The 25,342-nt window shown below is 61.1% G+C and overlaps 1 protein-coding gene across 1 annotated transcript in view; it reads right to left on the minus strand.

Annotated features, from left to right (window-relative positions):
* LOC121275143 (chromodomain-helicase-DNA-binding protein 4-like) overlaps positions 1-25,205 on the minus strand; it is a gene marked incomplete at its 3' end in the record, with an annotated part of 36,727 nt that extends 11,522 nt beyond the window's left edge. Inside the window, exons 1-7 of the mRNA XM_041182561.1 lie at positions 25,053-25,205; positions 24,195-24,312; positions 23,882-24,006; positions 22,617-22,875; positions 22,205-22,377; positions 5,085-5,265; positions 1,706-1,792 (exon numbers count right to left, since the gene is read on the minus strand). Of these exons, the coding sequence (XP_041038495.1) occupies positions 1,706-1,792; positions 5,085-5,265; positions 22,205-22,377; positions 22,617-22,875; positions 23,882-24,006; positions 24,195-24,312; positions 25,053-25,172 (1,063 nt within the window). The remainder of the gene's footprint in view (positions 1-1,705; positions 1,793-5,084; positions 5,266-22,204; positions 22,378-22,616; positions 22,876-23,881; positions 24,007-24,194; positions 24,313-25,052) is intronic.
* Between the last annotated feature and the right edge of the window lie 137 nt (positions 25,206-25,342).

Genomic DNA, 25,342 nt, shown 5'->3' on the forward strand with positions numbered 1-25,342 from the left:
GTTGAGGGGGAGAGAGAGGGTTGGTTGAGGGGGAGAGAGAGGGTTGGTTGAGGGGGAGAGAGAGGGTTGGTTGAGGGGGAGAGAGAGGGTTGGTTGAGGGGGAGAGAGAGGGTTGGTTGAGGGGAGAGAGAGGGTTGGTTGAGGGGGAGAGAGAGGGTTGGTTGAGGGGGAGAGAGAGGGTTGGTTGAGGGGGAGAGAGAGGGTTGGTTGAGGGGGAGAGAGAGGGTTGGTTGAGGGGGAGAGAGAGGGTTGGTTGAGGGGGAGAGAGAGGGTTGGTTGAGGGGGAGAGAGAGGGTTGGTTGAGGGAGAGAGGGAGGGTTGGTTGAGGGGGAGAGAGAGGGTTGGTTGAGGGGGAGAGAGAGGGTTGGTGAGGGGGAGAGAGAGGGTTGGTTGAGGGGGAGAGAGAGGGTTGGTTGAGGGGGAGAGAGAGGGTTGGTTGAGGGGGAGATAGAGGGTTGGTTGAGGGGGAGAGAGAGGGTTGGTTGAGGGAGAGAGGGGGATGGTTGAGCAAGAGAGGGTTGAGCAAGAGAGGGTTGAGCAAGAGAGGGTTGAGCAAGAGAGGGTTGAGCAAGAGAGGGTTGAGCAAGAGAGGGTTGAGGGAGAGAGGGAGGATTGAGGGAGAGGTTGAGGGGGAGAGGGAGGGTTGAGGGAGAGAGAGGGTTGAGGGAGAGATTGAGGGGGAGAAGGAGAGGTTGAGGGGGAGAAGGAGAGGTTGAGGGGGAGAAGGAGAGGTTGAGGGGGAGAAGGAGAGGTTGAGGGGGAGAGGGAGGATTGAGGGAGAGGTTGAGGGGGAGAGGGAGGGTTGAGGGAGAGAGAGAGGGTTGAGGGAGAGAGAGAGGGGGAGAGGGAGAGGTTGAGGGGGAGAGGGAGAGGTTGAGGGGAGAGGGAGAGGTTGAGGGGGAGGTTGAGGGGGAGAGGGAGATGGTGAGGGAGAGGTTGAGGGGCAGAGGGAGAGGTTGAGGGGGAGAGGGAGAGGTTGAGGGAGGGGTTGAGGGGAGAGGGAGAGAGAGAGGGTTGAGGGGAGAGGTTGAGGGGGAGAAGGAGAAGTTGAGGGGGAGAGGGAGAGGTTGAGGGGGAGAGGGAGAGGTTGAGGGAGAGGTTGAGGGGGAGAGGGAGGGTTGAGGGAGAGAGAGAGAGGGTTGAGGGGGAGAGAGAGAGAGAGGGTTGAGGGGGAGAGGGAGAGAGAGAGGGTTGAGGGAGAGGTTGAGGGGGAGAAGGAGAGGTTGAGGGGGAGAGGGAGAGGTTGAGGGGGAGAGGGAGAGGTTGAGGGGAGAGGGAGAGGTTGAGGGGAGAGGGAGAGGTTGAGGGGGAGAGGTTGATGGAGGGGTTGAGGGAGAGAGAGAGGGTTGAGGGAGAGAGGGGGATGGTTGAGCAAGAGAGGGTTGAGGGAGGGTTGAGGGAGAGGTTGAGGGGGAGAGGGAGGATTGAGGGAGAGGTTGAGGGGGAGAGGGAGGGTTGAGGGAGAGGTTGAGGGGGAGAGGGAGAGGTTGAGGGGGGAGAGAGTGGGTTGATGGAGGGGTGGAGGGGGAGAGGGAGAGGTTGACTCAACCCAAACCCCTCCCTCAACCCAAACCCCTCCCTCAACTCAACTCAACTCCTCACCGCTCGCCCCCACCCCTCCTTCCCTCCCCCTCGCTTGCCCTCATCCCCGAGCCTCGCCCCTCCCTCCCTCGCTCGTCCCCGAGCCCCCTCCCTCCTTTCTCACCTTCTGTCCTCTCGTCGAAATCCTCATCTCCTTCCTCAGAGGCCACTGAATAATCCGATTGGTTGTCTGACTGGTCATCCTGCCAGTCTATTGGTCAAGAAATAGCCCCAAAAAAAGACACACACACACACACAAACAAACATGGCGGTTAGCAACGTCACCCCTGGCCACATCTTGACCCTTGCCCTCCCCGCCCCTGACCTTTGACCCATTCTTCATACCCCAACCTGTCCTTCCCCCACATCGACTCCTGACCCATCACCCCGACATTGACTCCCCCCCAGCCCCCCCCCACCCCCGACCCCGACACCGACCCCTGACCCGTCCTCATGACCCCTGACCCATCCTCCCCCACCTCTGACCCTCGACCCATTCCCGCCGCCCCCTGAAACCTCTGACCTGGCTGCCCCTGCCCCTTGACCTATTCCCCAAAAATTCCCAACCAACCCACCCCGCCTGGAACCCTGACCCCGCCCTACCACCCCGACCCTTGACCTATTCCCGCTTCCCCCTCCCCTCCCCACCCCCGTAACCCCGACTAGTCTCCCAGCCCTGACCCGTGATCCATTCAGCTGCCCCCATGAACCCTGACCCCCCTCCTCCCCCACTCGACCCTTTACCCATGCCCCTGAACGTGCCCACTGACCCTTCGCACCACCCCTCCCCCCCCAACCCCTCACCGACATCCCCGCCGATTCCTGCAAGGGTGGGAGCCTAAGTCAGCCTGGGCCCTTGACATCAGTGACCCCCGGTTCCTCCAGGCCCACTTGTATAGCATGGAGCCCGACTGGGATTCACTCTGGCAGCCAGCTTGGCTCAGGCCACAAGGCTCAGCCTTTCGCCTGACCCTCTAGGCCCCAGAAGCCAAGAACCCTGGGCCACTGCCTACGTAGGACCTAGGGAAGAGGCCTAGGCCCCTCGCACTAGAAGTAGGCTGGGGGGGTGAAGATTAGGCCTCTCTCGCTGGAAATAGGCTGAGGGATGAAGGCCTAGGCCTCTCTCGCTGGAAATAGGCTGAGGGATGAAGGCCGAGGCCTCTCTCGCTGGAAATAGGCTGAGGGATGAAGGCCTAGGCCTCTCTCGCTGGAAATAGGCTGAGGGATGAAGGCCGAGGCCTCTCTCGCTGGAAATAGGCTGAGGGATGAAGGCCGAGGCCTCTCTCGCTGGAAATAGGCTGAGGGATGAAGGCCGAGGCCTCTCTCGCTGGAAATAGGCTGAGGGATGAAGGCCGAGGCCTCTCTCGCTGGAAATAGGCTGAGGGATGAAGGCCGAGGCCTCTCTCGCTGGAAATAGGCTGAGGGATGAAGGCCTAGGCCTCACTGGCTGGGAATAGGCCTGGAGGGCGGGGCCAGGGCCTCCCCGGCCGGCAGTGGGCGGGGCCAGGGCCTCCCCGGCCGGCAGTGGGCGGGGCCAGGGCCTCCCCGGCCGGCAGTGGGCGGGGCCAGGGCCTCCCCGGCCGGCAGTGGGCGGGGCCAGGGCCTCCCCGGCCGGCAGTGGGCGGGGCCAGGGCCTCCCCGGCCGGCAGTGGGCGGGGCCAGGGCCTCCCCGGCCGGCAGTGGGCGGGGCCAGGGCCTCCCCGGCCGGCAGTGGGCGGGGCCAGGGCCTCCCCGGCCGGCAGTGGGCGGGGCCAGGGCCTCCCGGCCGGCAGTGGGCGGGGGCCAGGGCCTCCCCGGCCGGCAGTGGGCGGGGCCAGGGCCTCCCCGGCCGGCAGTGGGCGGGGCCAGGGCCTCCCCGGCCGGCAGTGGGCGGGGCCAGGGCCTCCCCGGCCGGCAGTGGGCGGGGCCAGGGCCTCCCCGGCCGGCAGTGGGCGGGGCCAGGGCCTCCCCGGCCGGCAGTGGGCGGGGCCAGGGCCTCCCCGGCCGGCAGTAGGTGAAGGCTAGTCTTATCTCACTAGGTGCAGGTAAAGCCTCGGCCTCTCTCATTGGGAGTAGGCCTGGGGGACAAAGCCTAGGCCTCTCTCACTAGGAGTAGGCCTGGGGGGAACGAAGCCTAGGCTTCTCTTGCTGGGAGTAGGCGAAGCCTCGGCCTCTCTCGCTGGGGGACAAAGCCTAAGCCTCTCTCACTGGGAGTAGGCCTGGGTGACGAAGCCTAGGCCTCTCTCGCTGGGAGTAGGCCTGGGTGACGAAGCCTAGGCCTCTCTTGCTGGGAGTAGGCCTGGGTGACGAAGCCTAGGCCTCTCTTGCTGGGAGTAGGCCTGGGTGACGAAGCCTAGGCCTCTCTTGCTGGGAGTAGGCCTGGGGGATGAAGCCTAGGGCTCTCGCACTGGGAGTAGGTGAAGCCTAGGCCTCTCTCACTGGGAGTAGGCCTGGGGGACGAAGCCCAGGCCTCTCCTGCTGAGAGTAGGCCTGCGGGATGAAAACTAGGCCTCTCTCGCTAGGCGTAGCTGAAGCCCGGGCCTCCCTCGCTGGGAGTGGGGGAAGTCCGGGCCTCCCTCGCTGGGAGTAGCTGAAGCCTGGGCCTCTCTCCATGGGGGTAGCTGAAGCCTGGGACTCTCTCGCTGGGAGTAGCTGAAGCCTGGGCCTCCCTCGCTGGGAGTAGCTGAAGCCTGGGCCTCCCTCGCTGGGGGTAGCTGAAGCCTGGGCCTCCCTCGCTGGGAGTAGCTGAAGCCTGGGCCTCCCTCGCTGGGAGTAGCTGAAGCCTGGGCCTCCCTCGCTGGGAGTAGCTGAAGCCTGGGCCTCCCTCGCTGGGAGTAGCTGAAGCCTGGGCCTCCCTCGCTGGGAGTAGCTGAAGCCTGGGCCTCCCTCGCTGGGAGTAGCTGAAGCCTGGGCCTCCCTCGCTGGGAGTAGCTGAAGTTCGGGCCTCCCTCGCTGGGAGTAGCTGAAGCCTGGGCCTCCCTCGCTGGGGTTAGCTGAAGCCTGGGCCTCCCTCGCTGGGAGTAGCTGAAGCCTGGGCCTCGCTCGCTGGGAGTAGCTGAAGCCTGGGCCTCCCTCGCTGGGAGTAGCTGAAGCCTGGGCCTCCCTCGCTGGGAGTAGCTGAAGTCCGGGCCTCCCTCGCTGGGAGTAGCTGAAGCCTGGGCCTCTCTCCCTGGGGGTAGCTGAAGCCTGGGCCTCTCTCGCTGGGAGTTGCTGAAGCCTGGGCCTCGCTCGCTGGGAGTAGCTGAAGCCTGGGCCTCCCTCGCTGGGAGTAGCTGAAGCCTGGGCTTCCCTCGCTGGGAGTAGCTGAAGCCTGGGCCTCCCTCGCTGGGAGTAGCTGAAGCCTGGGCCTCGCTCGCTGGGAGTAGCTGAAGCCTGGGCCTCCCTCGCTGGGAGTAGCTGAAGCCCGGGTCTCTCTCGCTGGGGTTAAGTGGCACCCCGAGCCTCCACATCGCACCCTCCCCCCACCCCTCCCCCAATTCCGTCCCGCCCGCCTCCCCCCCCCCCCCCCCGAGGCCCCCAGTTACCTCGATCCTCCTGCGAGGCGTCGTTATAGTTGACCTGTTTCCGGATCCTCTTCCCTTTGCCTAGGTGCCGGGCCAGATCCTCCTGCTGCTGCTCGTAGTGGTGCCTGAGGAGTTTCTCCCAGTAATCGGGGTCCACGCTCTCCTCCTGCTTAATGATCTCCCGCTCCACCGTCTGCTCTTCCTGCCAAAGGAGACGGAGGCGGGGGGGGGGGGGGGGGGGGGGGGGGGGGGTCAGAGCCTGGCTGATCGGCAGCGCGTGGCAGCGCAGAGGCACCCGAACGCTGGAGGAGAGAGGGCAAGTGGGGTGGGGGGGGGGGTGGGGAGAGAGGGGCCAAGTTGTGGGGGGGAGAGCGAGGGGGGCAAGTTGTGGGGGGGGCAGAGAGGGGGCAAGTTGGGGGGGGGGCAGAGAGGGGGCAAGTTGGGGGGGCAGAGAGGGGGCAAGTTGGGGGGGCAGAGAGGGGCAAGTTGGGGGGGCAGAGAGGGGGCAAGTTGGGGGGGCAGAGAGGGGGCAAGTTGGGGGGGCAGAGAGGGGGCAAGTTGGGGGGGCAGAGAGGGGGCAAGTTGGGGGGGCAGAGAGGGGGCAAGTTGGGGGGGCAGAGAGGGGGCAAGTTGGGGGGCAGAGAGGGGCAAGTTGGGGGCAGAGAGGGGGCGAGTTGGGGGGGCAGAGAGGGGTCAAGTTGGGGGGCAGAGAGGGGGCAAGTTGGGGGGGCAGAGAGGGGGCAAGTTGGGGGGGGCAGAGAGGGGGCGAGTTGGGGGGGCAGAGAGGGGGCGAGTTGGGGGGGCAGAGAGGGGGCGAGTTGGGGGGGCAGAGAGGGGGCGAGTTGGGGGGGCAGAGAGGGGGCGAGTTGGGGGGGCAGAGAGGGGGCGAGTTGGGGGGGCAGAGAGGGGGCGAGTTGGGGGGGCAGAGAGGGGGCAAGTTGGGGGGGCAGAGAGGGGTCAAGTTGAGGGGGCAAGTTGGGGGGGGCAGAGAGGGGGCAAGTTGGGGGGGCAAAGAGGGGACAAGTTGGGGGGGCAGAGAGGGGACAAGTTGGGGGGGCAGAGAGGGGACAAGTTGGGGGGGCAGAGAGGGGTCAAGTTGGGGGGGCAGAGGGGTCAAGTTGGGGGGGCAGAGGGGTCAAGTTGGGGGGCAGAGGGGTCAAGTTGGGGGGCAGAGGGGTCAAGTTGGGGGAGGAGAGCGAGGGGGCAAGTTGGGGGAGGAGAGCGAGGGGGCAAGTTGGGGGAGGAGAGCGAGGGGGCAAGTTGGGGGAGGAGAGCGAGGGGGCAAGTTGGGGGAGGAGAGCGAGGGGGCAAGTTGGGGGAGGAGAGCGAGGGGGCAAGTTGGGGAGGAGAGCGAGGGGGCAAGTTGGGGGAGGAGAGCGAGGGGCAAGTTGGGGGAGGAGAGCGAGGGGGCAAGTTGGGGGAGGAGAGCGAGGGGGCAAGTTGGGGGAGGAGAGCGAGGGGGCAAGTTGGGGGAGGAGAGTGAGGGGGCAAGTTGGGGGGGGAGAGAGAGCAAGGGGTGAGAGAGAGGGCAAGGGGGGAGAGAGAGGGCAAGGGGGGAGAGAGAGGGCAGGGGGGGAGAGAGAGGGCAGGGGGAGAGAGAGAGGGCAGGGGGCGAGAGAGAGGGCAGGGGGAGAGAGAGAGGGCAGGGGGCGAGAGAGAGGGCAGGGGGAGAGAGAGAGGGCAAGGGGGGAGAGAAAGAGGGCAAGGGGGGAGAGAAAGAGGGCAAGGGGTGAGAGAAAGAGGGCAAGGGGGGAGAGAAAGAGGGCAAGGGGGGAGAGAAAGAGGGCAAGGGGGGAGAGAAAGAGGGCAAGGGGGAGAGAAAGAGGGCAAGGGGGGAGAGAAAGAGGGCAAGGGGGAGAGAAAGGGGGCAAGTGGGGGAGAGAAAGATGGCAAGTGAGGGAGAGAGAAAGGGGGCAAGTGGGGGAGAGAGAGAGAGGGCAAGTGGGGGAGAGAGAGAGGGCAAGTGGGGGAGAGAGAGAGAGGGCAAGTGGGGGAGAGAGAGAGAGAGGGCAAGTGGGGGAGAGAGAGAGAGGGCAAGTGGGGGAGAGAGAGAAAGAGGGCAAGTGGGGGAGAGAGAGAGAGGGCAAGTGGGGGAGAGAGAGAGAGGGCAAGTGGGGGAGAGAGAGAGAGGGCAAGTGGGGGAGAGAGAAAGAGGGCAAGGGGGAGAGAAAGGGGGCAAGTGGGGGAGGGAGAGAAAGAGGGCAAGTGGGGGAGAGAGAAAGAGGGCAAGTGGGGGAGAGAGAGAGAGGGCAAGTGGGGGAGGAGAGAGAGAGAGAGGGCAAGTGGGGGAGAGAGAGAGAGAGGCAAGTGGGGGAGAGAGAGAGAGAGAGAGAGGGAAAGTGGGGGAGAGAGAGAGAGAGAGAGGGCAAGTGGGGGAGAGAGAGAGAGGGCAAGTGGGGAGAGAGAGAGGGCAAGTGGGGGAGAGAGAGAGAGGGCAAGTGGGGGAGAGAGAGAAAGAGGGCAAGTGGGGGAGAGAGAAAGAGGGCAAGTGGGGGAGAGAGAAAGAGGGCAAGTGGGGGAGAGAGAAAGAGGGCAAGTGGCGGAGAGAGAAAGAGGGCAAGTGGGGGAGAGAGAAAGAGGGCAAGTGGGGGAGAGAGAAAGAGGGCAAGTGGGGGAGAGAGAAAGAGGGCAAGTGGGGGAGAGAGAAAGAGGGCAAGTGGGGGAGAGAGAAAGAGGGCAAGTGGGGGAGAGAGAAAGAGGGCAAGTGGGGGAGAGAGAGAAAGAGGGCAAGTGGGGGAGAGAAAGAGGGCAAGTGGGGGAGAGAGAGAAAGAGGGCAAGTGGGGGAGAGAAAGAGGGCAAGTGGGGGAGAGAGAGAAAGAGGGCAAGTGGGGGAGAGAGAGAGGGTAAGTGGGGGAGAGAGAGAGAGGGCAAGTGGGGGAGGAGAGAGAGAGAGGGAAAGTGGGGGAGAGAGAGGGCAAGTGGGGGAGAGAGAGAGAGGGCAAGTGGGGGAGGAGAGAGAGAGAGGGAAAGTGGGGGAGAGAGAGAGAGGGCAAGTGGGGGAGGAGAGAGAGAGAGGGAAAGTGGGGGAGAGAGAGAGAGGGCAAGTGGGGGAGAGAGAGAGAGAGAGAGAGAGGGAAAGTGGGGGAGAGAGAGAGAGGGCAAGTGGGGAGAGAGAGAGGGCAAGTGGGGGAGAGAGAGAGAGGGCAAGTGGGGGAGAGAGAGAGAGGGCAAGTGGGGGAGAGAGAGAGAGAGGGCAAGTGGGGGAGAGAGAGAGAGAGGGCAAGTGGGGGAGAGAGAGAGAGAGGGCAAGTGGGGGAGAGAGAGAGAGAGGGCCAAGTGGGGGAGAGAGAGAGAGAGGGCAAGTGGGGGAGAGAGAGAAAGAGGGCAAGTGGGGGAGAGAGAGAAAGAGGGCAAGTGGGGGAGAGAGAGAGAGGGGCAAGTGGGGAGAGAGAGAGAGGGCAAGTGGGGAGAGAGAAAGAGGGCAAGTGGGGGAGGGAGAGAAAGAGGGCAAGTGGCTCGGCGAGAGAAAGAGGGCAAGTGGGGGAGAGAGAAAGAAGAGGGCAAGTGGGGAGAGAAAGAGGGCAAGTGGGGGAGGGAAGAGAAAGAGGGCAAGTGGGGGAGAGAGAAAGAGGGCAAGTGGGGGAGAGGAGAAAGAGGGCAAGTGGGGGAGAGAGAAAGAGGGCAAGTGGGGGAGAGAGAAAGAGTGCAAGTGGAAAAGAGAGAAGAGAGGGCAAGTGGGGGAGAGAGAGAGAGAGAGGGCAAGTGGGGGAGAGAGAGAGAGAGAGGGCAAGTGGGGGAGAGAGAGAAAGAGGGACAAGTGGGGGAGAGAGAGAAAGAGGCAAGTGGGGGAGAGAGAGAGAGGGCAAGTGGGGAGAGAGAGAAAGAGGGCAAGTGGGGGAGAGAGAGAAAGAGGGCAAGTGGGGGAGAGAAAGAGGGCAAGTGGGGGAGAGAAAGAGGGCAAGTGGGGGAGAGAGAGAAAGAGGGCAAGTGGGGGAGAGAGAGAGAGAGAGGGTAAGTGGGGGAGAGAGAGAGAGGGCAAGTGGGGGAGGAGAGAGAGAGAGAGGGCAAGTGGGGAGAGAGAGAGAGAGGGCAAGTGGGGGAGAGAGAGAGAGAGAGGGAAAGTGGGGAGAGAGAGAGAGAGAGAGGGCAAGTGGGGGAGAGAAAGAGGGCAAGTGGGGGAGAGAGAGAAAGAGGGCAAATGGGGGAGAGAGAGAGAGAGAGAGGGTAAGTGGGGGAGAGAGAGAGAGGGCAAGTGGGGGAGGAGAGAGAGAGAGAGGGCAAGTGGGGGAGAGAGAGAGAGAGGGCAAGTGGGGGAGAGAGAGAGAGAGGGCAAGTGGGGGAGAGAGAGAGAGAGAGAGAGAGGGAAAGTGGGGGAGAGAGAGAGAGAGAGAGGGCAAGTGGGGGAGAGAGAGAGAGGGCAAGTGGGGAGAGAGAGGGGCAAGTGGGGGAGAGAGAGAGAGAGGGCAAGTGGGGGAGAGAGAGAGAGAGGGCAAGTGGGGGAGAGAGAGAGAGAGGGCAAGTGGGGGAGAGAGAGAAAGAGGGCAAGTGGGGGAGAGAGAGAAAGAGGGGCAAGTGGGGGAGAGAGAGAGAGGGCAAGTGGGGGAGAGAGAGAGAGGGCAAGTGGGGGAGAGAGAGAGAGGGCAAGGGGGAGAGAAAAGGGGGCAAGTGGGGGAGGGAGAGAAAGAGGGCAAGTGGGGGAGAGAGAAGAGGCAAGTGGGGGAGAGAGAAAGAGGCAGTGGGGGAGAGAGAAAGAGGGCAAGTGGGGGAGAGAGAAAGAGGGCAAGTGGGGGAGAGAGAAGAGGCAAGTGGGGGAGAGAGAAAGAGGGCAAGTGGGGGAGAGAGAAAGGGGCAAGTGGGGGGAGAGAGAAAGAGGGCAAGTGGGGGAGAGAGAAAGAGGGCAAGTGGGGGAGAGAGAAAGAGGGCAAGTGGGGGAGAGAGAAAGAGGGCAAGTGGGGGAGAGAGAAAGAGGGCAAGTGGGGGAGAGAGAAAGAGGGCAAGTGGGGGAGAGAGAAAGAGGGCAAGTGGGGGAGAGAGAAAGAGGGCAAGTGGGGGAGAGAGAAAGAGGGCAAGTGGGGGAGAGAGAAAGAGGGCAAGTGGGGAGAGAGAAAGAGGGCAAGTGGGGGAGAGAGAAAGAGGGCAAGTGGGGGAGAGAGAAAGAGGGCAAGTGGGGAGAGAGAAAGAGGGCAAGTGGGGGGAGAGAGAAAGAGGGCAAGTGGGGGAGAGAGAAAGAGGGCAAGTGGGGAGAGAGAGAGAAAGAGGGCAAGTGTGGGAGAGAGAGAGAAAGAGGGCAAGTGGGGGAGAGAGAGAAAGAGGGCAAGTGGGGGAGAGAAAGAGGGCAAGTGGGGAGAGAAGAGGGCAAGTGGGGGAGAGAGAAAGAGGGCAAGTGGGGAGAGAAAGAGGGCAAGTGGGGGAGAGAAAGAGGGCAAGTGGGGGAGAGAGAGAGAGGGCAAGTGGGGGAGGAGAGAGAGAGAGGGAAAGTGGGGGAGAGAGAGAGGCAGTGGGGGAGAGTGAGAGAGGGCAAGTGGGGGAGGAGAGAGAGAGAGGGAAAGTGGGGGAGAGAGAGAGAGGGCAAGTGGGGGAGGAGAGAGAGAGAGGGAAAGTGGGGGAGAGAGAGAGAGGCAAGTGGGGAGAGAGAGAGAGAGAGAGAGAGAGGGAAAGTGGGGGAGAGAGAGAGAGGGCAAGTGGGTGAGAGAGAGAGGGCAAGTGGGGGAGCGAGAGAGAGGGCAAGTGGGGGAGCGAGAGAGAGGGCGGACTGGGGGAGCGAGAGAGAGGGCAACGTGGGGGAGAGAAGAGAGAGAGGGCAAGTGGGGGAGAGAGAGAGAGAGGGCAAGTGGGGGAGAGAGAGAGAGAGGGCAAGTGGGGAGAGAGAGAGAGAGGGCAAGTGGGGGAGAGAGAGAAAGAGGGCAAGTGGGGGAGAGAGAGAAAGAGGGCAAGTGGGGGAGAGAGAGAAAGAGGGCAAGTGGGGGAGAGAGAGAGAGGGCAAGTGGGGGAGAGAGAGAGAGGGCAAGTGGGGGAGAGAGAAAGAGGGCAAGTGGGGGAGGGAGAGAAAGAGGGCAAGTGGCGGAGAGAGAAAGAGGGCAAGTGGGGGAGAGAGAAAGAGGGCAAGTGGGGGAGAGAGAAAGAGGGCAAGTGGGGGAGAGAGAAAGAGGGCAAGTGGGGGAGGGAGAGAAAGAGGGCAAGTGGGGGAGAGAGAAAGAGGGCAAGTGGGGGAGAGAGAAAGAGGGCAAGTGGGGGAGAGAGAAAGAGGGCAAGTGGGGGAGAGAGAAAGAGTGCAAGTGGAAAAGAGAGAAAGAGGGCAAGTGGGGGAGAGAGAGAGAGAGAGGGCAAGTGGGGGAGAGAGAGAGAGAGAGGGCAAGTGGGGGAGAGAGAGAAAGAGGGCAAGTGGGGGAGAGAGAGAAAGAGGGCAAGTGGGGGAGAGAGAGAGAGGGCAAGTGGGAGAGAGAGAAAGAGGGCAAGTGGGGGAGAGAGAGAAAGAGGGCAAGTGGGGGAGAGAAAGAGGGCAAGTGGGGGAGAGAAAGAGGGCAAGTGGGGGAGAGAGAGAAAGAGGGCAAGTGGGGAGAGAGAGAGAGAGAGGGTAAGTGGGGGAGAGAGAGAGAGGGCAAGTGGGGGAGGAGAGAGAGAGAGAGGGCAAGTGGGGGAGAGAGAGAGAGAGGGCAAGTGGGGGAGAGAGAGAGAGAGAGAGAGAGGGAAAGTGGGGGAGAGAGAGAGAGAGAGAGGGCAAGTGGGGGAGAGAAAGAGGGCAAGTGGGGGAGAGAGAGAAAGAGGGCAAATGGGGGAGAGAGAGAGAGAGAGGGTAAGTGGGGGAGAGAGAGAGAGGGCAAGTGGGGGAGGAGAGAGAGAGAGAGGGCAAGTGGGGGAGAGAGAGAGAGAGGGCAAGTGGGGGAGAGAGAGAGAGAGGGCAAGTGGGGGAGAGAGAGAGAGAGAGAGAGGGAAAGTGGGGGAGAGAGAGAGAGAGAGAGGGCAAGTGGGGGAGAGAGAGAGAGGGCAAGTGGGGAGAGAGAGAGGGCAAGTGGGGGAGAGAGAGAGAGAGGGCAAGTGGGGGAGAGAGAGAGAGAGGGCAAGTGGGGGAGAGAGAGAGAGAGGGCAAGTGGGGGAGAGAGAGAAAGAGGGCAAGTGGGGGAGAGAGAGAAAGAGGGCAAGTGGGGGAGAGAGAGAGAGGGCAAGTGGGGGAGAGAGAGAGAGGGCAAGTGGGGGAGAGAGAGAGAGGGCAAGGGGGAGAGAAAGGGGGCAAGTGGGGGAGGGAGAGAAAGAGGGCAAGTGGGGGAGAGAGAAAGAGGGCAAGTGGGGGAGAGAGAAAGAGGGCAAGTGGGGGAGAGAGAAAGAGGGCAAGTGGGGGAGAGAGAAAGAGGGCAAGTGGGGGAGAGAGAAAGAGGGCAAGTGGGGGAGAGAGAAAGAGGGCAAGTGGGGGAGAGAGAAAGAGGGCAAGTGGGGGAGAGAGAAAGAGGGCAAGTGGGGGAGAGAGAAAGAGGGCAAGTGGGGGAGAGAGAAAGAGGGCAAGTGGGGGAGAGAGAAAGAGGGCAAGTGGGGGAGAGAGAAAGAGGGCAAGTGGGGGGAGAGAGAAAGAGGGCAAGTGGGGGAGAGAGAAAGAGGGCAAGTGGGGGAGAGAGAAAGAGGGCAAGTGGGGGAGAGAGAAAGAGGGCAAGTGGGGGAGAGAGAAAGAGGGCAAGTGGGGGAGAGAGAAAGAGGGCAAGTGGGGGAGAGAGAAAGAGGGCAAGTGGGGGAGAGAGAAAGAGGGCAAGTGGGGAGAGAGAAAGAGGGCAAGTGGGGGAGAGAGAAAGAGGGCAAGTGGGGGAGAGAGAAAGAGGGCAAGTGGGGGAGAGAGAGAAAGAGGGCAAGTGTGGGAGAGAGAGAGAAAGAGGGCAAGTGGGGGAGAGAGAGAAAGAGGGCAAGTGGGGGAGAGAAAGAGGGCAAGTGGGGGAGAGAAAGAGGGCAAGTGGGGGAGAGAAAGAGGGCAAGTGGGGGAGAGAGAGAAAGAGGGCAAGTGGGGGAGAGAAAGAGGGCAAGTGGGGGAGAGAGAGAAAGAGGGCAAGTGGGGGAGAGAGAGAGGGTAAGTGGGGGAGAGAGAGAGAGGGCAAGTGGGGGAGAGAGAGAGAGGGCAAGTGGGGGAGGAGAGAGAGAGAGGGAAAGTGGGGGAGAGAGAGAGAGGGCAAGTGGGGGAGAGAGAGAGAGAGAGAGAGAGGGAAAGTGGGGGAGAGAGAGAGAGAGAGAGGGAAAGTGGGGGAGAGAGAGAGAGGGCAAGTGGGGAGAGAGAGAGGGCAAGTGGGGGAGAGAGAGAGAGGGCAAGTGGGGGAGAGAGAGAGAGGGCAAGTGGGGGAGAGAGAGAGAGAGGGCAAGTGGGGGAGAGAGAGAGAGAGGGCAAGTGGGGGAGAGAGAGAGAGAGGGCAAGTGGGGGAGAGAGAGAAAGAGGGCAAGTGGGGGAGAGAGAGAGAGGGCAAGTGGGGGAGAGAGAGAGAGGGCAAGTGGGGGAGAGAGAGAGAGGGCAAGTGGGGGAGAGAGAAAGAGGGCAAGGGGGAGAGAAAGGGGGCAAGTGGGGGAGAGAAAGAGGGCAAGTGGGGGAGGGAGAGAAAGAGGGCAAGTGGCGGAGAGAGAAAGAGGGCAAGTGGGGGAGAGAGAAAGAGGGCAAGTGGGGGAGAGAGAAAGAGGGCAAGTGGGGGAGAGAGAAAGAGGGCAAGTGGGGGAGAGAGAAAGAGGGCAAGTGGAGAAGAGAGAAAGAGGGCAAGTGGGGGAGAGAGAGAGAGAGGGCAAGTGGGGGAGAGAGAGAAAGAGGGCAAGTGGGGGAGAGAGAGAAAGAGGGCAAGTGGGGGAGAGAGAGAAAGAGGGCAAGTGGGGGAGAGAGAGAAAGAGGGCAAGTGGGGGAGAGAGAGAAAGAGGGCAAGTGGGGGAGAGAGAGAAAGAGGGCAAGTGGGGGAGAGAGAAAGAGGGCAAGTGGGGGAGAGAGAGAAAGAGGGCAAGTGGGGGAGAGAGAGAGAGAGGGCAAGAGGGGAGAGAGAGAGAAAGAGGGCAAGTGGGGGAGAGAGAAAGAGGGCAAGGGGGAGAGAAAGGGGGCAAGTGGGGGAGAGAAAGAGGGCAAGTGGGGGAGGGAGAGAAAGAGGGCAAGTGGGGGAGAGAGAAAGAGGGCAAGTGGGGGAGAGAGAAAGAGGGCAAGTGGGGGAGAGAGAAAGAGGGCAAGTGGGGGAGAGAGAAAGAGGGCAAGTGGGGGAGAGAGAAAGAGGGCAAGTGGGGGAGAGAGAAAGAGGGCAAGTGGGGGAGAGAGAAAGAGGGCAAGTGGGGGAGAGAGAAAGAGTGCAAGTGGAGAAGAGAGAAAGAGGGCAAGTGGGGGAGAGAGAGAGAGAGAGGGCAAGTGGGGGAGAGAGAGAGAGAGGGCAAGTGGGGAAGAGAGAGAAAGAGGGCAAGTGGGGGAGAGAAAGAGGGCAAGTGGGGGAGAGAGAGAAAGAGGGCAAGTGGGGGAGAGAGAGAAGAGGGCAAGTGGGGGAGAGAAAGAGGGCAAGTGGGGAGAGAGAGAAAGAGGGCAAGTGGGGGAGAGAGAGAAAGAGGGCAAGTGGGGGAGAGAGAGAAAGAGGGCAAGTGGGGGAGAGAGAGAGAGAGAGAGTAAGTGGGGGAGAGAGAGAGAGGGCAAGTGGGGGAGGAGAGAGAGAGAGAGGGCAAGTGGGGGAGAGAGAGAGAGAGGGCAAGTGGGGGAGAGAGAGAGAGAGAGAGAGGGAAAGTGGGGGAGAGAGAGAGAGAGAGAGGGCAAGTGGGGGAGAGAGAGAGAGGGCAAGTGGGGAGAGAGAGAGGGCAAGTGGGGGAGAGAGAGAGAGGGCAAGTGGGGGAGAGAGAGAGAGAGGGCAAGTGGGGGAAAGAGAGAGAGAGGGCAAGTGGGGGAGAGAGAGAAAGAGGGCAAGTGGGGGAGAGAGAGAGAGGGCAAGTGGGGGAGAGAGAGAGAGGGCAAGTGGGGGAGAGAGAAAGAGGGCAAGTGGGGGAGAGAGAAAGAGGGCAAGTGGGGGAGAGAGAAAGAGGGCAAGGGGGAGAGAAAGGGGGCAAGTGGGGGAGGGAGAGAAAGAGGGCAAGTGGGGGAGAGAGAAAGAGGGCAAGTGGGGGAGAGAGAAAGAGGGCAAGTGGGGGAGAGAGAAAGAGGGCAAGTGGGGGAGAGAGAAAGAGGGCAAGTGGGGGAGAGAGAAAGAGGGCAAGTGGGGGAGAGAGAGAAAGAGGGCAAGTGGGGGAGAGAGAGAAAGAGGGCAAGTGTGGGAGAGAGAGAAAGAGGGCAAGTGTGGGAGAGAGAGAAAGAGGGCAAGTGGGGGAGAGAGAGAAAGAGGGCAAGTGGGGGAGAGAGAGAAAGAGGGCAAGTGGGGGAGAGAAAGAGGGCAAGTGGGGGAGAGAGAGAAAGAGGGCAAGTGGGGGAGAGAGAGAGGGTAAGTGGGGGAGAGAGAGAGAGGGCAAGTGGGGGAGAGAGAGAGAGGGCAAGTGGGGGAGGAGAGAGAGAGAGGGCAAGTGGGGGAGAGAGAGAGAGGGCAAGTGGGGGAGAGAGAGAGAGAGAGAGGGAAAGTGGGGGAGAGAGAGAGAGAGAGAGGGAAAGTGGGGGAGAGAGAGAGAGGGCAAGTGGGGAGAGAGAGAGGGCAAGTGGGGGAGAGAGAGAGAGGGCAAGTGGGGGAGAGAGAGAGAGGGCAAGTGGGGGAGAGAGAGAGAGAGGGCAAGTGGGGGAGAGAGAGAGAGAGGGCAAGTGGGGGAGAGAGAGAGAGAGGGCAAGTGGGGGAGAGAGAGAGAGAGGGCAAGTGGGGGAGAGAGAGAGAGAGGGCAAGTGGGGGAGAGAGAGAAAGAGGGCAAGTGGGGGAGAGAGAGAAAGAGGGCAAGTGGGGGAGAGAGAGAGAGGGCAAGTGGGGGAGAGAGAGAGAGGGCAAGTGGGGGAGAGAGAAAGAGGGCAAGGGGGAGAGAAAGGGGGCAAGTGGGGGAGAGAAGAGGGCAAGTGGGGGAGGGAGAGAAAGAGGGCAAGTGGCGGAGAGAGAAAGAGGGCAAGTGGGGGAGAGAGAAAGAGGGCAAGTGGGGGAGAGAGAAAGAGGGCAAGTGGGGGAGAGAGAAAGAGGGCAAGTGGAGAAGAGAGAAAGAGGGCAAGTGGGGGAGAGAGAGAGAGAGGGCATGTGGGGGAGAGAGAGAAAGAGGGCAAGTGGGGGAGAGAGAGAAAGAGGGCAAGTGGGGGAGAGAGAGAAAGAGGGCAAGTGGGGGAGAGAGAGAAAGAGGGCAAGTGGGGGAGAGAGAGAAAGAGGGCAAGTGGGGGAGAGAGAAAGAGGGCAAGTGGGGGAGAGAGAAAGAGGGCAAGTGGGGGAGAGAGAGAGAGAGAGGGTAAGTGGGGGAGAGAGAGAGAGGGCAAGTGGGGGGAGGAGAGAGAGAGAGGGAAAGTGGGGGAGAGAGAGAGAGGGCAAGTGGGGGAGAGAGAGAGAGGGCAAGTGGGGGAGAGAGAGAGAGAGAGAGAGAGAGGGAAAGTGGGGGAGAGAGAGAGAGAGAGAGGGAAAGTGGGGGAGAGAGAGAGAGGGCAAGTGGAGAGAGAGAGAGGGCAAGTGGGGGAGAGAGAGAGAGAGAGAGAGAGGGAAAGTGGGGGAGAGAGAGAGAGAGAGAGGGAAAGTGGGGGAGAGAGAGAGAGGGCAAGTGGGGAGAGAGAGAGGGCAAGTGGGGGAGAGAGAGAGAGGGCAAGTGGGGGAGAGAGAGAGGGCAAGTGGGGGAGAGAGAGAGAGAGGGCAAGTGGGGGAGAGAGAGAGAGAGGGCAAGTGGGGGAGAGAGAGAGAGAGGGCAAGTGGGGGAGAGAGAGAAAGAGGGCAAGTGGGGGAGAGAGAGAAAGAGGGCAAGTGGTGGAGAGAGAGAAAGAGGGCAAGTGGGGGAGAGAGAGAGAGGGCAAGTGGGGGAGAGAGAAAGAGGGCAAGGGGGAGAGAAAGGGGGCAAGTGGGGGAGAGAAAGAGGGCAAGTGGGGGAGAGAAAGAGGGCAAGTGGGGGAGAGAAAGAGGGCAAGTGGGGGAGAGAAAGAGGGCAAGTGGGGGAGGGAGAGAAAGAGGGCAAGTGGGGGAGGGAGAGAAAGAGGGCAAGTGGGGGAGAGAGAAAGAGGGCAAGTGGGGGAGAGAGAAAGAGGGCAAGTGGAGAAGAGAGAGAGAGAGGGCAAGTGGGGGAGAGAGAGAAAGAGGGCAAGTGGGGGAGAGAGAGAAAGAGGGCAAGTGGGGGAGAGAGAGAAAGAGGGCAAGTGGGGGAGAGAGAGAAAGAGGGCAAGTGGGGGAGAGAGAGAAAGAGGGCAAGTGGGGGAGAGAGAGAAAGAGGGCAAGTGGGGGAGAGAGAGAGAGGGCAAGTGGGGGAGAGAGAGAGAGGGCAAGTGGGGGAGAGAGAGAGAGAGAGGGTAAGTGGGGGAGAGAGAGAGAGGGCAAGTGGGGCAGGAGAGAGAGAGAGGGCAAGTGGGGCAGGAGAGAGAGAGAGGGCAAGTGGGGGAGAGAGAGAGAGAGGGCAAGTGGGGGAGAGAGAGAGAGAGAGAGAGGGAAAGTGGGGGAGAGAGAGAGAGAGAGAGGGCAAGTGGGGGAGAGAGAGAGAGGGCAAGTGGGGAGAGAGAGAGGGCAAGTGGGGGAGAGAGAGAGAGAGAGAGGGCAAGTGGGGGAGAGAGAGAGAGAGGGCAAGTGGGGGAGAGAGAGAAAGAGGGCAAGTGGGGGAGAGAGAGAGAGGGCAAGTGGGGGAGAGAGAAAGAGGGCAAGTGGGGGAGAGAGAAAGAGGGCAAGTGGGGGAGAGAGAAAGAGGGCAAGGGGGAGAGAAAGGGGGCAAGTGGGGGAGGAGAGAAAGAGGGCAAGTGGGGGAGGGAGAGAAAGAGGGCAAGTGGGGGAGAGAGAAAGAGGGCAAGTGGGGGAGAGAGAAAGAGGGCAAGTGGGGGAGAGAGAAAGAGGGCAAGTGGGGGAGAGAGAAAGAGGGCAAGTGGGGGAGAGAGAAAGAGGGCAAGTGGGGGAGAGAGAAAGAGGGCAAGTGGGGGAGAGAGAGAGAGAGGGCAAGTGGGGGAGAGAGAGAGAGAGGGCAAGTGGGGGAGAGAGAGAAAGAGGGCAAGTGGGGGAGAGAGAAAGAGGGCAAGTGGGGGAGAGAGAAAGAGGGCAAGTGGAGAACAGAGAAAGAGGGCAAGTGGAGAAGAGAGAAGAGGGCAAGTGGGGGAGAGAGAGAGAGAGGGCAAGTGGGGGAGAGAGAGAGAGAGGGCAAGTGGGGGAGAGAGAGAGAGAGGGCAAGTGGGGGAGAGAGAGAAAGAGGGCAAGTGGTGGAGAGAGAGAAAGAGGGCAAGTGGGGGAGAGAAAGAGGGCAAGTGGGGGAGAGAAAGAGGGCAAGTGGGGGAGAGAAAGAGGGCAAGTGGGGGAGAGAAAGAGGGCAAGTGGGGGAGAGAGAGAGGGCAAGTGGGGGAGAGAGAGAAAGAGGGCAAGTGGGGGAGAGAGAGAGAGAGAGGTTAATGGGGGAGAGAGAGAGAGGGCAAGTGGGGGAGGAGAGAGAGAGAGGGCAAGTGGGGGAGAGAGAGAGAGAGGGCAAGTGGGGGAGAGAGAGAGAGAGAGGGAAAGTGGGGGACAGAGAGAGAGGGAAAGTGGGGGAGAGAGAGAGAGGGCAAGTGGGGAGAGAGAGAGGGCAAGTGGGGGAGAGAGAGGGCAAGTGGGGGAGAGAGAGAAAGAGGGCAAGTGGGGGAGAGAGAGAGAGAGGGCAAGTGGGGGAGAGAGAGAAAGAGGGCAAGTGGGGGTGAGAGAGAAAGAGGGCAAGTGGGGGAGAGAGAGAGAGAGAGGGCAAGTGGGGGAGAGAGAGAGAGAGAGAGAGAGGGCAAGTGGGGGAGAGAGAGAGAGGGCAAGTGGCGGAGAGAGAGAGAGGGCAAGTGGGGGAGTGAGAGAGGGCAAGTGGGGGAGAGAGAGAGAGGGCAAGTGGGGGAGAGAGAGAGAGGGCAAGTGGGGGAGAGAGAGAGAGGGCAAGTGGGGGAGAGAGAGAGAGAGGGCAAGTGGGGGAGAGAGAGAGAGAGGGCAAGTGGGGGAGAGAGAGAAAGAGGGCAAGTGGGGGAGAGAGAGAGAGAGAGGGCAAGTGGGGGAGAGAGAGAGAGAGAGAGAGGGCAAGTGGGGGAGAGAGAGAGAGAGAGAGAGGGCAAGTGGGGGAGAGAGAGAGAGGGCAAGTGGGGGAGAGAGAGAGAGGGCAAGTGGGGGAGAGAGAGAGAGGGCAAGGGGGGGAGAGAGAGAAAGAGGGCAAGGAGAGAGAGACAGAGAGAGGGCAAGTGGGGGGGAGAGAGAGAGAGAGAGGGCAAGTGGGGAAGAGAGAGAGAGGGCAAGTGGGGGAGAGAGAGAGAGGGCAAGTGGGGGAGAGAGAGAGAGGGCAAGTGGGGGAGAGAGAGAGAGGGCAAGTGGGGGAGAGAGAGAGAGAGGGCAAGTGGGGGAGAGAGAGAGAGGGCAAGTGGGGGAGAGAGAAAGAGGGCAAGTGGGGGAGAGAGAAAGAGGGCAAGTGGAGAACAGAGAAAGAGGGCAAGTGGAGAAGAGAGAAAGAGGGCAAGTGGGGGAGAGAGAGAGAGAGGGCAAGTGGGGGAGAGAGAGAGAGAGGGCAAGTGGGGGAGAGAGAGAGAGAGGGCAAGTGGGGGAGAGAGAGAAAGAGGGCAAGTGGTGGAGAGAGAGAAAGAGGGCAAGTGGGGGAGAGAAAGAGGGCAAGTGGGGGAGAGAAAGAGGGCAAGTGGGGGAGAGAAAGAGGGCAAGTGGGGGAGAGAAAGAGGGCAAGTGGGGGAGAGAGAGAGGGCAAGTGGGGGAGAGAGAGAAAGAGGGCAAGTGGGGGAGAGAGAGAGAGAGAGGTTAATGGGGGAGAGAGAGAGAGGGCAAGTGGGGGAGGAGAGAGAGAGAGGGCAAGTGGGGGAGAGAGAGAGAGAGGGCAAGTGGGGGAGAGAGAGAGAGAGAGGGAAAGTGGGGGACAGAGAGAGAGGGAAAGTGGGGGAGAGAGAGAGAGGGCAAGTGGGGAGAGAGAGAGGGCAAGTGGGGGAGAGAGAGGGCAAGTGGGGGAGAGAGAGAAAGAGGGCAAGTGGGGGAGAGAGAGAGAGAGGGCAAGTGGGGGAGAGAGAGAAAGAGGGCAAGTGGGGGTGAGAGAGAAAGAGGGCAAGTGGGGGAGAGAGAGAGAGAGAGGGCAAGTGGGGGAGAGAGAGAGAGAGAGAGAGAGGGCAAGTGGGGGAGAGAGAGAGAGGGCAAGTGGCGGAGAGAGAGAGAGGGCAAGTGGGGGAGTGAGAGAGGGCAAGTGGGGGAGAGAGAGAGAGGGCAAGTGGGGGAGAGAGAGAGAGGGCAAGTGGGGGAGAGAGAGAGAGGGCAAGTGGGGGAGAGAGAGAGAGAGGGCAAGTGGGGGAGAGAGAGAGAGAGGGCAAGTGGGGGAGAGAGAGAAAGAGGGCAAGTGGGGGAGAGAGAGAGAGAGAGAGGGCAAGTGGGGGAGAGAGAGAGAGAGAGAGAGGGCAAGTGGGGGAGAGAGAGAGAGAGAGAGAGGGCAAGTGGGGGAGAGAGAGAGAGGGCAAGTGGGGGAGAGAGAGAGAGGGCAAGTGGGGGAGAGAGAGAGAGGGCAAGTGGGGGAGAGAGAGAAAGAGGGCAAGGGGGAGAGAGAGAGAGAGAGGGCAAGTGGGGGGGAGAGAGAGAGAGAGAGGGCAAGTGGGGAAGAGAGAGAGAGGGCAAGTGGGGGAGAGAGAGAGAGGGCAAGTGGGGGAGAGAGAGAGAGGGCAAGTGGGGAGAGAGAGAGAGGGCAAGTGGGGGAGAGAGAGAGAGAGGGCAAGTGGGGGAGAGAGAGAGAGGGCAAGTGGGGGAGAGAGAGAGAGAGAGAGGGCAAGTGGGGGAGAGAGAGAGAGAGAGAGGGCAAGAGGGGGAGAGAGAGAGAGGGCAAGTGGGGGAGAGAGAGAGAGAGAGCAAGTGGGGGAGAGAGAGAGAGAGAGCAAGTGGGGGAGAGAGAGAGAGGGCAAGTGGGGGAGAGAAAGAGGGCAAGTGGGGGAGAGAGAAAGAGGGCAAGTGGGGGAGAGAGAAAGAGGGCAAGGGGGAGAGAAAGAGGGCAAGTGGGGGAGGGAGAGAGGGCAAGTGGGGGAGGGAGAGAAAGAGGGCAAGTGGGGGAGAGAGAAAGAGGGCAAGTGTGGGAGAGAGAAGAGGGCAAGTGGGGGAGAGAGAAAGAGGGCAAGTGGGGGAGAGAGAAAGAGGGCAAGTGGGGGAGAGAGAAAGAGGGCAAGTGGGGGAGAGAGAAAGAGGGCAAGTGGGGGAGAGAGAAAGAGGGCAAGTGGGGGAGAGAGAAAGAGGGCAAGTGGGGGAGAGAGAAAGAGGGCAATGGGGGAGAGAGAAAGAGGGCAAATGGGGGAGAGAGAAGAGGGCAAGTGGGGGAGAGAGAAAGAGGGCAAGTGGGGGAGAGAGAAAGAGGGCAAGTGGGGGAGAGAGAAAGAGGGCAAGTGGGGGAGAGAGAAAGAGGGCAAGTGGGGGAGAGAGAAAGAGGGCAAGTGGGGGAGAGAGAAAGAGGGCAAGTGGGGGAGAGAGAAAGAGGGCAAGTGGGGGAGAGAGAAAGAGGGCAAGTGGGGGAGAGAGAAAGAGGGCAAGTGGGGGAGAGAGAAAGAGGGCAAGTGGGGGAGAGAGAAAGAGGGCAAGTGGGGGAGAGAGAAAGAGGGCAAGTGGGGGAGAGAGAAAGAGGGCAAGTGGGGGAGAGAGAAAGAGGGCAAGTGGGGGAGAGAGAAAGAGGGCAAGTGGGGGAGAGAGAGAAAGAGGGCAAGTGGGGGAGAGAGAAAGAGGGCAAGTGGGGGAGAGAGAAAGAGGGCAAGTGGGGGAGAGAGAAAGAGGGCAAGTGGGGGAGAGAGAAAGAGGGCAAGTGGGGGGAGAGAGAAAGAGGGCAAGTGGGGGAGAGAGAAAGAGGGCAAGTGGGGGAGAGTGAAAGAGGGCAAGTGGGGGAGAGAGAAAGAGGGCAAGTGGGGGAGAGAGAAAGAGGGCAAGTGGGGGAGAGAGAAAGAGGGCAAGTGGGGGAGAGAGAAAGAGGGCAAGTGGGGGAGGGAGAAAGAGGGCAAGTGGGAGGGAGAGAGAGAGAGGGCAATTGGGAGGGAGTGAGAGAGAGGGCAAGTGGGAGGGAGAGAGAGAGAGAGGGCAAGTGGGAGGGAGAGAGAGAGAGGGCAAGTGAGAGGGAGAGAGATAGAGAGGGCAAGTGGGAGGGAGAGAGAGAGAGAGAGAGGGCAAGTGGGGGGGGAGGAAGGTGATGGTGGGTCAGGGGGTAAGCTCACCTCCTCGGCCTCCTCCCGCACCATGTACTGGGCCACTTTGAAGGAGCTGAGGTACTCGTTCATGTTCTGCAGGTCGGTGTCCTCTGTGTCATCCTGGTTCCTGTCCAACAGCTTGTCGATGGCCTCATCGTCGTAGTGAATCACATTAATGTCCTCCCCTTCCTTGGCGTCCCCTGCGAGAGAGAGAGAGAGAGAGAGAAAAAAAAACGGGCGTCAAAAGCAGCCGGCTATTCAACTCGGGGGGGGGCGGCGCGGCAGCCGTCAAAAACCGCCCGCCCCCCACGGCCTCCGGACACCTCCGCCCAGCGGCTAAGTGAAGCGGGGGGACCGTGTCCTGAACCCCCCTCCCCGCCCCCCCCACCCCCGAAGGTCCTGAGGCCCACATCCAACCCCCGGTCGAGCGCCCTCTCACCTTTCAGCGCCAGCCCGAGGGCCAGGCTCTCCATCTCGTCCTTGAAGAGCTCCTCGGTGCCGAACTTGAGGATGTCGTCCAGCTCCTGCTTGGACATGGAGCCCGACTTGGAGCCTAAGCCCGGCCGGACCACCAGGTGGGTGAGCATCATCTTTTTCTTGGCCACCTGGGTGATGCGCTCCTCCACCGAGGCCCGGGTGACGAAGCGGTAGATCATCACCTTGCGGTTCTGCCCGATACGGTGGGCGCGGCTGAAGGCCTAGGGAGGGGGAGGGTGGAGGGGGGGGGGGGTGGCAAAGAGGTTAGACCAATTTAGGCCCCGTTTGAAGCCTGGGATTTCCTGTCCTGTACCCGTCCACACACGGAGCGAGCAAAATTAGCCAACTAGGCCTCAACTGAAGCCTGGGCTTTCCACACACATGGACTGAGCGAAATTAGCCAACTAGGCCTCACTTGAAGACAGGACTTTCCTGTCCTGGAACCCCCCCCCCCCCCCCCCACACGGAGCGAGCAAAATTAGCCAACTAGGCCTCAATTGAAGCCTGGGCTTTCCTGTTCTATATTCACACACACACACACGGACTGAGTGAAATTAGCCAACTAGGCCTCAACTGAAGCCTGGGCTTTCCTGTTCCAAACTCTCACACACGGACCGAGTGAAATTAGCCAACTAGGCCTCATTTGAAGCCTGGGATTTCCTGTCCTGTACACCACCACCCCCCCCCTCACACCCCCCCACACACACACACACGGAGCGAGTGAAATTAGCCAACTAGGCCTCAATTGAAGCCTGGGCTTTCCTGTTCTATATTCACACACACACACACACACACACACACACACACACACACACACGGACCGAGTGAAATTAGCCAACTAGGCCTCACTTGAAGCCTGGGCTTTCCTGTCCTGTACCCTCTCACACACACCGACCGAACAAAATTAGCCAACTAGGCCTCACTTGAAGCCTGGGCTTTCCTGTTCTGTATATACATACACATACACACATACCAACCAAGCAAAATTAGGAAACTAGGCCTCACTTGAAGCCATAAGCCCATACCCCGAGCGAGATTAGGCTAACTTGGCCAACTAGGCCTTGTTTGAAGCCTGGCGTTTTCCTTGTTTTTTTGCCCACCTACACCCAGCAAGCAGAGGCCAACTAGGCCCCGTTTGAAGCCTGGGCCTTTTCCTGTTCTCTGCCCGCACGCGCCGCGCGAGACCAGCCCCCGACAAGGTCAACAGGGCCCCGGCGCTCGGCCTACCTGGATGTCGTTGTGCGGGTTCCAGTCGGAGTCGTAGATGATGACGGTGTCGGCTGTGGCCAGGTTGATGCCGAGGCCTCCGGCGCGGGTTGAGAGGAGAAAGCAGAACTGCTGGGCCCCGGGGGCTGAGGGAGGGAGAGAGAGGGAAGAGAAGAGAGAGAGAGAGAGACAGAGAGGGTGGTCAACGTCAAACATGGCAACCACACTCGCCTCCCACCCAACGAGGGTTAGGCTCCTCTCCCTCACCCTGGGGAGGTTCCCTCCAACTACCACCCCCCGCCCTCCCCCTCCCTCTACCCAGGGCCTCTCTCACCATTGAAGCGGTCAATCGCTTCCTGTCGGAGGTTGCCTGTGATGCCACCATCGATGCGCTCGTACTTGTAGCCCTCGTGCTCTAGAAAGTCCTCCAGGAGGTCCAGCATTTTTGTCATCTGCCACAGGAAAGAGAAGAGAAAGGGGAGAGCGTCAGGAAATTCGGAAATTCGGCAGGCTTCAGGCCCAGCTTGTGCCAACACCGGGCCTTGAAGTTGCCACAGGGCCAATGAGAGCCCTCGACTACGCCGAAAGCCTTTTGCGACAGGCCGCACGGTTACTACAGGCCCTAAAGCCTCTTCCCCGCACCCCCCCACCCGCTTGCCCAAATCGAAAGCCTAATTCAACAGGCCGAGCACTTGCTGTAGGCCTAAAGCGCCCTCACCTACGTCAAAAGCCCTTTGTCACCAGGCCTCAAGGTTGCCTTTGGCCTAAAGCACCCACCCGGGCATCAAAAGCCTATTTCATTGTGGGCCCTCACCTACATCAAAAGCCTAATTCAACAGGCCTCATAGTTGCTGCAGGCCTAAAGCACCCACAACTCTGTCAAAAACCTGTTTCAACAGGCCCCACAGTTGCTAGAGGCCTAAAGTGTCCTCACCATCGTCAAAAGCCTAATTCAACAGGCCTCTCAGTTCCTATAAGCCTAAAGCGCCCACAACTACATCAAACGCCTGTGTCAACAGGCCTCACAGTTGCTACCAGGCCCATTGTGCACTCTGTCAAAAGCCAGTGCCAACAGGCCTCAGGCTTGCCACGCTGAGGGGGTTTAACTTCTCTGGCTGGTTTAGGCCCTCGTTCCACTAGGCCAGAGATGGGGCCAAAGGGCCTTCTCCCCCTGCACCAATGGGGTTCAGACCTGGGAGAAGATCAGCACTCGATGGCCATCGTTCTTCAGCTTGTTCAACATCTTCTGCAGGAGCATCAGTTTCCCAGCAGCCCGGACCAACATGGTGCCATCATACATGCCATTCGGCATCTTGGGTGCCTCCTGCGAAGATAAGAGTGGCGAGGGGTAAGATAGAGCACGAGCGAGCAGGGGGGAGAGAGAGTGGGAGTGAGAGAGCGGGGGGAGAGAGAGTGAGAGTGAGAAAGCGGGGGGAGAGAGAGTGAGAGTGAGAGAGCGGGGGGAGAGAGAGTGAGAGAGCG

This window comes from Carcharodon carcharias, unplaced genomic scaffold (assembly GCF_017639515.1).
Source record: "Carcharodon carcharias isolate sCarCar2 unplaced genomic scaffold, sCarCar2.pri scaffold_1071_ctg1, whole genome shotgun sequence".
Lineage (NCBI taxonomy): Eukaryota > Metazoa > Chordata > Chondrichthyes > Lamniformes > Lamnidae > Carcharodon > Carcharodon carcharias.